Below are 13,504 nucleotides of genomic sequence, written 5' to 3'. Positions count from 1 at the left end.
AAAGTAAAGAGTTTGGTGGCAGTGGATGGGCACAGGGTTGAAAATGTATTATCTTGATTCTTACCACACCATTACATTAAATTGTAAGATTAATGATGGAATTATGTTCAATATGTTAACGTGACCATGTGTTAACATTGAGACATGAGTAAAAAATGAGAAATTATTTAGTGTAGCAATGGTTGCAATTAAAACATTAACACAATGGGTAAATTTGATATTTATTGTGCAGGTAAATAAAGGTGAATATATAATACATTTTATTTAGGATACACAAGGGTAAGACATACATAACATTGGCTAACATAAATGACAAGAATGTGGAGAAAAATTAAGGATAATGGAGTTGATCAGAGGGAGTAAGCAAGTTGAATTAGTGGCTTAAATTATTTTAGTATAAATAGAAGAAAATTCTATTGTTTTTTATATCACATTTTATTTACAAATAAAACAACAAAGTCGGAATCATCACTAGTAAGAATAAAAAAAATACAGGCATCACAGTATGTTACTTGGAGGTACAGGAAACAATTCTTCATACAGAAGCAGAGGTCTTAATGCTTTTTTTGTTTTTCAAAAACTTTAAAGTATACAATATAATGACTAAAGAAAATCCCTCTGTTGCCATAAGGCGTTCCTTAATAAATACGTCACCTACTAAGAATTCTCTGATTGGTTTAATCAACTCAGTTTGCGGAAATCACGTGTTGTTATTTACTAGCCGTTTATTGGTGGATTGGTCTGCATCGTGTTTATTATTTTGTAGCTAATTTATTTTTGATGTGCGTGAAGCTAAATGCTAGCAGCGTGTTAATCCAGAATGTCAATAATTTAATTCATTTAATGTCATAAATTCACACAGTCTGCAAAGGAAACACGTCGTTCCTCAGTCCTCTCCTCCTCCACTGGTCTCTCGGGTCGTTTCAGCATCTTCCGCCGCTATGGTCGGCTCTCTGCGTCCGTTGTTCGCCGTCCTGCTGGCTGCTGGGGCGGCTCTCGGTGATCCGGAGACACCGGTTCATGTCGACGGAGCTCCGCCTTCAAAAATAGGCAAGACAAGCAGCGAAGTGACGCCTCTTAGATCTCGTTCAGTGAGTGTGTGTTAGCCCGCTGTATGTGAGCCCCCAGGCCGGTGTGAGGCGGAGATACCATCCGTTATTGTCCCATGGATGTCTAGTATAGGAGAGGATATTTAATTGTAGACTTGTTGATGTGTTGCTGCTGACAGTTCATGTCATTAGATCTGTTCTCATAATGCAACGCTGCCACTCAAGCATGCAGAGTACAAGCATTTACTGTATTTGTAGAGATATAGTGATCAGATAGAACATTTCTTCAATTTTGGCCCTTTTTTTTTTTAAACCAGGCATAATTTCCACACCAACAGAAATCCATAGGAAAAAAGACTAAAGGGTGAACTAGACCTGGGCAATATATCGAGAATTGAGATATATCGCAATTACTGTTTTGGCGATTTTGCAATATTGCCTATATCAATATACTTTCATTTTAGGCAGTGGCTGTCAATACGTAATACTATCCATATACAGTACTGACATTTTATCCGTGTGCAACGCTCCTCAGCACCTATCACGTGACCTACACTGGCCCCTCATTGGCCAGTTTTGGTAACGTGATAGGTGCACCACTTGACCTAAACTGGCCAAAGAAACACTACACACTTGTACTTCCGTTTGTATTATGACGTCAACTACGTTACGGACAAACGTAATCCTAAACTACCTTACGGGCTAACTAACCCTAACCCTAAACTATGTTACAGACTAACTAACCCTAACTTTAATCTACGTTATGGACTAACTAACCCTAACCTACGTTACGGACTAACTAACCCTGACCAACGTTTCGGACTAACTAACCCTAACCCTAAACTATGTTACAGACTGACTAACCCTAACTTTAATCTACGTTATGGACTAACTAACCCTAACCTACGTTACGGACTAACTAACCCTAACCAACGTTTCGGACTAACTAACCCTAACCCTAAACTATGTTACAGACTAACTAACCCTAACCCTAACCTACGTTACGTTACGGACGAACTAACCCTAACCGTAACCCTAACTCTAAACTATGTTACAGACTAACTAACCCTAACCGTAACCTACATTACGGACTAACTAACCCTAACCTACGTTACAGACTAACAAACCCTAACCGTAACCTACATTATGGACTAACTAATCCTAACTTATGTTACGGACTAACTAACCCTAACCATAACCCTAACTCTAAACTATGTTGCAGATTAACTAACCCTAACAGTAACCAACGTTACGGACTAACTAACCCTAACCCTAAACTATGTTACAGACTAACTAACCCTAACAGTAACCTACGTTACGGACTAACTAACCCTAACCATAACCCTAACCCTAAACTATGTTACAGACTAACTAACCCTAACAGTAACCTACCTTACGGACTAACTAACCCTAACCCTAAACTACATTACAGACTAACTAACTAACACTGCTGGCATAGAATGAATTCTCAAGCGTTGAAAGCCTAAAACGGTTTTTACAATCGATAACTATTCACTCATCAGTCATCTGGTCTAATTCAAGATGTAACAATAGGAGGACAACAAAAAACCCTGAACCAGGGGTGTTAAATGTCGATTCAGGGTTAATTTACAATCCAGTTTGATCTCAGATGGGCTGAACTAGAAAAATGCAGATTTCTTTAAGGAAGAAGATGAGGAACTCAATACTGTCCGCTAGTTTGTTCTTCGCAAACAGTGTTTAACTTGAAAAAAATCCTTTACCATAAAGCCATAACACTCATGTCCAGTATTTGACTTTAGGAATTGTTGAATTTGTCTTATTTTTCTCATAAATTGCAATTTGTAAGAATGTCTATGTAACTATTTGTGAGAAATTGCAGGGTTTGGGGAAAATGAGTTATTCTGGACAAATTGTGATATAAAAATAAATGAAATCCTTGAATAATGACAATAAAATGATTGCAAGCTTCCGCTTATATTGGGTAAAATCATTTAATTTGGGAATTTAGAGGAATAGTAGTCATGATTGTTATTCATGTTTTTACCATATTTTTTTGTTGGAACAAAATTCTCCTGGGTGACGAATACAAAGGGCTGCTGGGCTGGACATTTCTTTTTTCCTGGTTGAATAGGTGCACTGCCCTAAACTCTCTTTTCTTTTTGCTTTTTAATGGCATGGCTTTTCAAAGTAAGGATTGCAGTTTTGAGTGAGTTATGGTGTGTGTGTGTGTGTTCAAAACCCTCTCATTTCACCACTAATCTAATCAGAATCAGAAACACTTTAATGATCCCAGGGGGAAATGACTTAAACATGAACTTGTCTATATTATTTGCTTATCTCTGTTTGACCTTAGTGAAAACACAAGTATAAAGAAGCACCAAAATAGAAAAAAACAATGTAAAATAAAAAAAATCTGATGTTCTCGTAACATATATTTCATGTGCAAACTTTTGGTCTGATCCCATTTCTTTTTTCCCACCACCCTCTGCTCTGTAGCCGTGGTTGGGGCTGGAATAGGAGGCAGTGCCACGGCTCATTTCCTCCGGCAACATTTTGGTCCCGAAGTCCAGGTGGACGTGTTTGAGAAGGGTGAGGTCGGAGGTCGTCTCGCCACAGTAACCGTCAACCACAATGACTACGAGTCTGGGGGCTCCATCATTCACTCCCTCAACCTCCACATGCAGGAGTTTGTTAAACAGTTGGGTACGTTAATAAAACACTGTCACCTTTTTTGTCAAGTGTCTCCAACGCCAATGTTCTAATCTACCCGTTTGTTCTAGGTTTAAAGTATCGCCGCAGCGTTGCAGGAAAAATGGCAGTTTTTAACGGTGAAGAGATGATACTGGAAGAGACCGACTGGTACCTGTTGGACTTGTTCCGTCTGTGGTGGCGCTATGGGATCAGCTTCATACGCCTGCAGATGTGGGTGGAAGAAATCATGGAGAAGTTTATGAGGTAAGACGGAACAAACTTTACTTTTTGTTTATTGTCTCGTCACTGCAGTGCAGAAAGGTGACGGTATGTAGCTACTGAGCAACTTAAACACACTCAAGGTTTTTTATGTTATTAAATCGGTCAATAACAAATACACTGTAAGCTTATGTTTATTGTTTTTGTCTTGTTTGGTGATGGAATTTCAACTTTTATGTTGAAGAACAGCTTAAGGGTAAAAAATAACATGTTATTTGTTTGCGTGAATATGTTATTGACGCTGGAGGTATTATCGCAACTTCTTTAAACATCAACTGTTGCAAGATTTTCCCGCTTCTTTCTTAAGTCTTTATTTGTATCATTAAAAAAAAATTGGGAGTGAATGTACAACACGGCCTGCTAGTACTGTAGTGGTTGAGTGAAGTCATTTGAGTCTCTGTCTCAAGTATCTTGACCTGTGAGTCTCTGAACTCAGTGTGTGCTGTACAGCTAGATAAAGAGAGAGAGTACCTACGATGGAATTTTACCATTCTTTATCCTCCAACACAAAAAAAAAAAAAAAAAACACAGTCTCCAATTCTTCACGCAGGTAATTGTAAAAATGACAGCGAACATAATTTGTGTGATTATTGAATGAAAGTAACTGCTAGTCCTAATTAATTCACTGGGAATCAGAACTTTTATTTTTTTTTGTAAGTAAAAGTGACAGAAATCCAGATAGCAGTAAAACAGACCTGCCCCAACCTAAAGCAGGGTTCTCGCCAGCACTGTTGAGCGTAGTGGCCCCCTATGGTGTGATATCGCCCCCTACACTGTGTTTCGACCAGCGTAGGGGGGCTTTTCTGTTGTTTTTCCCATTTTATAATCAGTACCGTCGTAAAAACAATTGTTTCACACTTGGACACAAAAGTGACTTCCAGGCATGCATGGGTTGTTTAAACTCTCTTTTATAATCTGCATAACCGAGAAACGCACACGTCAGCCACACCATCTATTTAATACAGGCAATTTGCTCGGATGCTCCCGACCCCGACTGTCCATAACAGTCCCGGTATTACAGTGGGTCCCAAATAATACCTCATTTAAATTTGAAAAGCGCATCTTCGAATCAGTTTTTTGAATAAAATGTTATTTCTTGTCTATACAGTATCTCTGAGTAATTATTAGTGAAGGATCTATACCAAGCATGAATATCTCTCTCGAACTCCATTCATCATGACCCTTCACCAATTCAACAAATAACTTTTGGCTTTAAAGTAAGGTAGTAACAAAGATTAAAAACAAATAAAAAAATTTTTTAGCTTTATTTCACAATATTTGGCCCTCAGAGAGTTATACATTTCAAAATTTTCAGGGGAGGAATGCTCCCAGACCCCCCTACAACACTCTCACTGGTGGCTCTTGCTCGTGCACCTTGCGATTCCCCCAACACTGTCAAAAATTCCTAGTGAGAACCCTGTAAAGTATTGTATTTTATTTTTTTAAATGATTATTTGTATATTCACTATAATCTGTACCTTATCGGGCACTCACTGACTTATTTTTCTTATTATTCTATGTTTTTTTAAGGATCTATAAGTACCAGGCTCACGGCTACGCCTTCAGCTCAGTAGAAGAACTTTTGGACTCTCTTGGCGGCAGCGGCTTCATCAACATGACGCGCAGGCCGCTCTCTGATTCGCTGCTTGAGCTGGGTGTGTCACAACGCTTCATCGATGAAGTCATTGCACCCGTTATGAGGATCAACTATGGCCAGAACGTCAGCATCCCCGCGTTTGTAGGTCAGAGCAATCATAAGAGCAAAATGGCAGTTCCCTTGGATGCATGTGATGGAGGAAAGTAGAGTGGAGAAGAAAGAAAGAAAGCTGCTGTTGTAGGGCCGAGGTGTGGAGAGAATAATTGATGGAAGATACTGTGAGATGAGAATAGAAGGAAACGAGGCGAGGTGAAAGAGGGCTGCGAGGGTGAGAAAGCAGGAAGTGTGTGTTCAGCTGATAATTGGCTTGTGTCTGCTGCGTGGGCTTCAGGTGCCGTGTCTCTCTCCGGTGCTCAGAACAACTTGTGGTCTGTGGAAGGAGGAAACAAACTGGTGTGTTCAGGCCTGCTGAAGATGGCCAACGCCAACCTGCTGCAGGCACAAGTGGACTCCATTGCTCTGGTCCAATCAGGTATTCCCCATTCAGTCTGATTCTCATGAAATTACAACTCTTCTCAAAATATTAAGACTTTAATCTCCAAATATTAAGACTAATCAATTGAAATTGACTTTAATTTAATAGAATTATGACTTTATTTTCAAAATATTACAACTTTAATCTCGAAATATTACAACTTTAGCATAATAAAATTATGACTTCATTCTCAAAATATTAAGACTTTATTCTCAAAATATTACGACTCCATTCTCAAAATATTACCACTTTTTTCTTGAAATATTATTACTTAAATCTAATAAACAACTTTAACAAAATACAATTATGACTTCAATCTGTAAATATTATGACTATTCTCAAAATATAATATATACTTTAATCAAATAACATTTTTACTTTATTCTCAAATTATTACCACTTTTTCTTGAAATATTATGACTTTTATCTAATCAAAATATTACAACTTCAGTCTCAAAATATTACGACTTTATTCTGAAAATTTTACAATTTTAATCTCATAAAATTACAACTCTATTCTTCAAATATTACTACTTTATTCTCCAAATATTATAACTTTAATCTTGAAATATTACAACTTTAAAATAATAAATTTACGACTTTATTCCCAAAATTTTACGACTTTATTGTCAAAAAATTACAACTTTAATCGTGAGATATTACAACTTTAAAATAATAAATTTACGACTTTATTCTCAAATTATTATGACTTTAACAAAATAGAGCTCAGATTTTTTTCTATTTTGATGTGGCCCTAATATGCCGTCATATTGAGGCAACAGTTTTTATTGTATACTAAACCACATTTATTAAAAGTAAATTCATTAAATGCAATGTTCTTTACACTGTGCCAAGTACAATGCATATCAGTTCATGCCACCTGTACTAAATTTAAAGAGCTAATTTTCTGTGACAAAAAAAAAACGTTGCCATATGAACCATCATAGGCAACAATGAAGAGGAAAAACCTGGATGTCTTAACTCCGCCTTCTCCCCTCACAGACATGTTTGTTAGTTTATCTATTTATTTTGTTCATATAAAATCTTTTTTTTACAAATCCATCAAACATTTATAACATAATAACTGTGCTGGTAGAGGTTCTTATAAAGCCACCTCACCAATTCCAAGTAAGAAATTGACATATACAAACCAACAGATAAATACAAAAAATTAAACTTTTCATTCATTTACATCTGCAAATGCTTTTTTAAAAGAGTTCAAAGTGGATTTAGATTTAAGAGATTTCAGTTCCTTTGGTTGAGCCGTCTTGTTTTTCTTCTAACGATCAGACTGTGGATGGATGTTAATAATCACAGCTGTAATCCTCATTATTAACTGTGTTTTCTCCACAGCTGACTCTCCCCAGTATGAGCTGAGCTTCACCACAGCAGCAGGGACCCGCTCTGAGCTCTACGACATTGTGGTGTTAGCGACGCCGCTCCAGGCCGGCATCAGTTCCGGCATTCAGTTCCATGGTTTCACTCCTCCCTTTGACGAGCGTCCCGGCAACTATCACAGCACCGTAGCAACCATTGTCCACGGTTACCTCAACACCTCTTTCTTTGGATTCCCCGACCCCCGCCTGTTTCCTTACGCCAGCATCTTGACAACCGAGTTGCCCGATCTGTTCTTTAACAGTGTAGCGAGCATCTGCCCCGTCAACATCTCAACAGGATATCGACGCAAGCAGCCGCAGGAGGCGGGAGTCTACAAGGTGTTCTCACAAGGACCGCTGGACAAGTCCCAGCTCAAGTCTCTGTTTAGGTAAACATCTGGCTTTATGTTAATAAACCAAATCAATAGAGAATAACTGACATATATTTATCAACAGTTTTATGATTGTTACCTTGGGAGAAAAACTGCTTTCAGCTGTTAATTGATACAATTTTGAGTATTTCTGGCGACCCTTGGGAATTTTTTTGCTAAAATTGTTTTTTGATTGTGTTTGCTATACTGTATTAAAAATACTGAGTAACCAGGATTTTTATTGCATTGTGTGTTATAATTATAAAAAAAAAAGAGTAATAATTTAAAAACTTTTACAAATATATTTTCATTTTTCAGACATTTCAGGCGACCACATTTTAAACTCCAGGCCACCCCACATGGGGTCCCTACTCCATAGTTGAAAAACGCTGGTATATACAGTGTGATGATAAAATAATCCTATACTGCTAACAGTTGACCACTGCAGCTCACTTATATTTTGGGAGGAGGTTATTTATTGGGGTAACGATCCATCGATCTGGATCGATATGTTGAAAGGTAAAACAATGATCCAATGAAACTCAAAGCATCGATCGACTTTGTCGTTGAAACAGAGCTCAGTTCTTTTTTTTTATTTTTGTTAAAAAGAAGAAAGTGTCTATTTGTACGGTTGCCGTACGGACAACCCTCAGCGCTATTGGTACGGTTACCGAAATACAAGTACGTAGCGTCTTAGGGTTAAAGTTAAGTTTAGGGTTAGGTTATAAACCAATATCGCAACAAATTTTAGGGTTAGGGTCAGAGAAAGGTTTAGGGTAATATTTAATCTTCGCCACGCGACCTAAACTGCCCAATGACTGACCTATCACGTGACTGTTGGTATATTGATATGGCAATTGTATGAATAGCCACTGCCTAAAAAGAATGATTTTCCTTTATGTGTCTGAAACATTTCAGCAATAAAATTGTCAAAATTTCCTGATTTTTGGGGTTGCTTTTTTTTTTTTTAGCTTTGGCTGGATGTAAGTGATCGTGTGTATAGGTATAGAATATTGTCTTAAATCAATCGAAGGCCCCTTAAATCTAATTGAAATCAGAATTTGTATTATCAGTAAATATCATACTGTTGTCCAAATGGTATTGGCATGAAACTGCTGATTTACTTTCATCATGTTAATGTCCTGAATAGATTTTTTTATTCTGCATTTATAAAGACGGGGACATTTTCTAATGAGCTCTGCATAAATCAAAATCAGAAACAATAACTGTCCAGTCTCGCTTGTTTCTAATGATCTCCTTCTTTTGTCTTTGTTCTTCCTAACGTCAGGTCGTACTACTCGGTGCAGGTGACGGAGTGGCAGGCGTACCCTCACTATGGCAGCAGCCAGGGGCTCCCCCCTGTGGAGCTGCACCCCAACCTCTACTACCTCAATGGGATCGAGTGGGCCGGCAGCGCCATGGAGATGAGCTCAGTGGCTGCCAAGAACATCGCCCTGCTGGCCTACCACCGCTGGAGCAGACAGATGGACATGGTGGACCAAAAAGATCTGATGCACAGGATCAAGACTGAGCTCTGACCCTCTCAGCTGGAACAACTCAGATGTTAACATGAAAGTTTTCAGTGTTTGTCTACATAGCAGGGATAAAGGAAAACCCATGAGTATTTGCACTGGACTGGTTTCCACTCCACGTTAGTCTGTAGCTAATGATTAGGGAGACCTGCTGCAGGACACGCCTCTTTGTGAAAAGCATTAATACACAGTGAATGGACCGTTTCTGATGTGACAGCATTATAGTTAATAAAACACAATGTCTCAGGGTCACTATGCAGGCTCTATAAATAAATCATTTTGTTTCCAAACTAGGAAAATATTGAAAAGAATGAGAGACACTGAGGGCAATCCCTATTTTCCTTCACAGTCCACTCTCTCCCAGTTAAGATGGTGCGTATGTTATTAATAATATTTACATTAAAGCAGCACCAACATACTGTACATGCTGCTGCTGTTTCCACTGAGATCTCATTAAAACAGACAAAGTTTAGCAAATTAATAAATTGATCATGCGGTGGCCACTGCAGGTGTTCGGCTCCGCTCACCCTCTCATCAGACTGTTTCATTCTCTTCTTGCTGCATTTGTTGCATAATCCTGCACTGGAGGAGGCACACCAGCTTTTCTCACTGGATTGAACTGAGGAGGCAGAGGAGGGAGCTGTTACTGTTAATGCTGCTGCTGCTGCTAAGGTTTGTCATTAAAACTGTGATCACCTTGGGAAATGGTGATCAAAAGTAACTAATAATAATATGTCATGTGTCTCTATTATTCGCTTTTTAGGATTTATAGTATTAGTCTATTTTAGTAACTTCTTGACTCATCTTGTAGAAATGTCATGTCACCTGGTGACTCCTCATGCACATTTCTGCTGAAAAACATTGTTACAATTTCAAAATAAAAGGGATTTTTTTTTTTTTTTTTTTCTTTTTGATTTATCACAAGTTTGCTGCTGCACACCATGATTAAAGTGATACTATTGGACAAGTCACTTAAAATGTTTTTTGTTTTTTTTTCACCAATAAAAAAATTCCTACTTCTAAAACCCGTGTATATTACTATATAAGCACATATTAACTTTAATCAAGCATGATTACTTACCTACAATATATTAGAGGAACACAGACGACAGCAGGCGTACATTATAAGATCTTAACCTATGTGATCTTGCTACACATGATGTCCGTGAACCTGTTTCGCTGTGGGGATTTTACAGTAAATGTATATATCATGCAATCTTTCATTTCAAAGGGTGGGAATGAAACAGTGAGCAGGGTAAGTATCTCATCATCTTTCAAGGTGAGACTGCAGCCAAGCTTGTATCCAGATTTCTTGTTGTTCGTCTAATGTCACAGTTTGTTTCAGGACTAAAAGGACATCAAGATTGATCAAACCAATTGTTCAAATAGTGCTGAACACAGTATATATATATCTACAGTCTGTTGGGCTCCAATTTGTGATGGGAAAAGTCCTGACAGCTACAGAAAATACCCGTGGCATCTAAGTGAAAGTAAAGTATCAGTTTTTCCAGATTTTGCAGTTAAAATGCTCCCTTTAATAATAATAATAATTGAATTTTATTTTGCATGCATTGTATTTAAATGTTTTAAATGCTGATTGTATTTGTATATAATTATGTTGGCACTGGATGGCACTTTTAAATCTCATTGTACCTGTTTTATTGACAATAGAGAAATGTTCTATTCGATTCTTAATTCTGTTTTGTGAAAATTGCAGTGAGTTTGAACAAAGGAGGGTTTTTTTTTTGCATTCTTTAAATTATCTTTTTTTTTTCTCTCCATTTATTTTATGCTATACTTGTTAAAAACATCCTCACCCTTGTTTACCCTTGAAAATGTTTTATTATAATAAACATAAAGAAGAAGACACTTTAAATTATGGCAGAGAAAACATTATGTAATGAAACATGACTTACATATTTGAAAACTGTATCAACAAGTAAAACCCGTCTGGGAACAATATAACAGTGACGATAAGAATGCCAATGTAAAGTTTTAATCCAATGAAATGATGTCGGGAGGTAAAGGCTGAGCAACTGCCTTTAAAAACCCTATAAATATACTTTTACATCATATATTTTATCAGTCGGATGGTAATTTGTGCTCATTCGACCTTTTCACCTTTGTTCACTGGTAAAGACTGGGAGGGTTAATTCTTTATCTTCAAAAAAAAGTTAATTACTTTGCACCAAAGCCTATGAGAATCCTGCCCTCATAGTGAGGTTTATAATTGATTTTGTTTTTATTTAAATATGCTGACAAAAGTTTAGCGTCCGGGGGGGCAAGGGCAACTCCTGTGGTCTGTGTGCAGTTTGCATGTTCTCCCTGACTGTGGCTTTACTCAAGCCACCCCAGCTTCCTCTCAGTTCAAAAGAAAATGAGCTCAGAAACATTCATTCCGTCTTTGTTTATTTGGTCAGGCTTCTCCGTCACGTCTGGGCAAATAAAAGAACCATTGATGAACCCGTTATGACCCAATTTTCACACTGTTTGGTCGTAGCAGTAGATTTCAAGAAACTGATTGTCGGGAACGACAAAATGATTAAAGAAAATGAATTCACCATCACAATTTGTTACTGCTTTACTAAAAGCATATCAGAATTTTTACTGCTCCATAAACACCATTTGATGTATAAATGATAAAATGCAGGACATTAGGATTACACAGAAATGTAGTATTTTTTTCCCTCTTCTTTCTAAAATTATATTTAATTTCTTAGATCTATTTGTGTAGAAAAACAACGACTACTCAGCACTTCAGCAGCCATGACTGATTTCTTCTGATATATTTATCTATGGGCATAATTTCAAGATATATACTCAAGCTTAGCTCAGTTTCATGATTCATAATTAATAACTTTACATCAAACTCGGTGAAAGGAAAAGTTTCCTGTTATATTTTCTTTTCATTTTTAAAAAAAAACTGCAATTCTGTCGCATTGCTAGTAAACCTGTGAAAAGGTTTGTATAGAATATCGATTGATGGTCAAAGACAGAGACTGTATTAAACGAGATCTGCATCTGAATAAAGTACATCGCTGGTGGAGAAAAGGAAACAGTGATAAAAGTTTCCTCTGAATTCATAGTGAAAATGTTTTTATTGTTAATGTGTGGTATTTTGTTTACAGTCCGAGACTTTAAAGTTGGTAGACAAATAAGTTTAGTATATTTTATATATTGTATAAGATGTGTGTATAATATACTGTACACACATTTTGAAGGCGACTTTTGGATGGTACAATAAATGTACACTTTACCTGTTGTTTTCTTTTTTGTTCCATGTCAACTTCCCTCCGATGAATGTTTTGGGGACATTTTTGTAAAGAACAAAAAGAAAAGAAAAAAGTATTGAGTCTAATAAAAAAATAAATAAAGTGGATACAATAATCAAAATTAGATATTTTTATTCTCCCATTCAATTTATTGACTTTTTACAATGACCAATAGACGGGGGAACAGAAGCAAAAATCTATATCTTATATTATGACTTTATATTATAAAATTACGATTTTCTGTAATAATTTTGACTTAGTGCAGGGGTGTCAAACTAATTTTAGTTTGGGGTCCAAATAGGGACCAGTTCGATCACAAGTGGGCCACGCAACAAACAGTTTAAACATCAATGTGCCCAAGTTTGCACTTCCACTTATAAATTCAACATAATTTGTATGGAAAGCAGCAGCAACAAGTGACAGATACTCAAATATCCTTTCATTTATTTATTTTTTTGACTACTTTTTATTTAATTTGGGGAGGGTCTGTCAAATAATTTGAGGAAAAATTGCAAGATTTGGAAAAAATTTAGAGTTCTCTCAACAACAAATTACAAATGTATTATTTTTGTAATTTACACAATGATTCGTGTTTTCTCTGCCATTTCCACTTTCTCATGCGGGCCTCTTAAGGGCCCGCACTTAAGGGCCAGATCTGGCCCCCGGGCCTTGAGTTTGACACATGTGACTTAGTGTGTTATTTTTTTTTTTTTTTTTTTTAGTGGTGGAAACTATTGAATCCAATGTCATCTAATAAAAAGAAAACTATGAAAAGTGGAAATAATAATACTAATTTTTTAAAAAAAAGTAAGTTATAATT

At 36.8% G+C, this 13,504-nt stretch overlaps 1 protein-coding gene across 1 annotated transcript; it reads left to right on the top strand.

Moving 5' to 3' along the window:
* The first annotated feature begins 736 nt into the window (after positions 1-736).
* Positions 737-10,242, top strand: pcyox1l (prenylcysteine oxidase 1 like). The gene is made up of 7 exons (XM_028466929.1): positions 737-1,050; positions 3,528-3,734; positions 3,812-3,986; positions 5,532-5,743; positions 5,990-6,130; positions 7,487-7,898; positions 9,169-10,242. The coding sequence occupies exons 1-7, from the start codon at positions 942-944 to the stop codon at positions 9,416-9,418; spliced, it is 1,506 nt and encodes a 501-aa protein (XP_028322730.1). The 5' UTR covers positions 737-941; the 3' UTR covers positions 9,419-10,242.
* The last annotated feature ends 3,262 nt before the right edge of the window (positions 10,243-13,504 follow it).

Source organism: Gouania willdenowi, chromosome 14 (genome assembly GCF_900634775.1).
Source record: "Gouania willdenowi chromosome 14, fGouWil2.1, whole genome shotgun sequence".
Taxonomy (NCBI): Eukaryota; Metazoa; Chordata; class Actinopteri; order Blenniiformes; family Gobiesocidae; genus Gouania; species Gouania willdenowi.
Note: the sequence above shows the minus strand (reverse complement) of the source record. Positions and strands in the feature narration are given on the sequence as shown.

Coding starts and splice junctions, on each gene's coding strand:
- pcyox1l (XM_028466929.1), top strand. CDS start 942: ATGGTCGGCTCTCTGCGTCCGTTGTTCGCCGTCCTGCTGGCTGCTGGG. Junction 1,051..3,527: donor AGCTCCGCCTTCAAAAATAG/GCAAGACAAGCA, acceptor TCTGCTCTGTAG/CCGTGGTTGGGGCTGGAATA. Junction 5,744..5,989: donor CAGCATCCCCGCGTTTGTAG/GTCAGAGCAATC, acceptor CGTGGGCTTCAG/GTGCCGTGTCTCTCTCCGGT.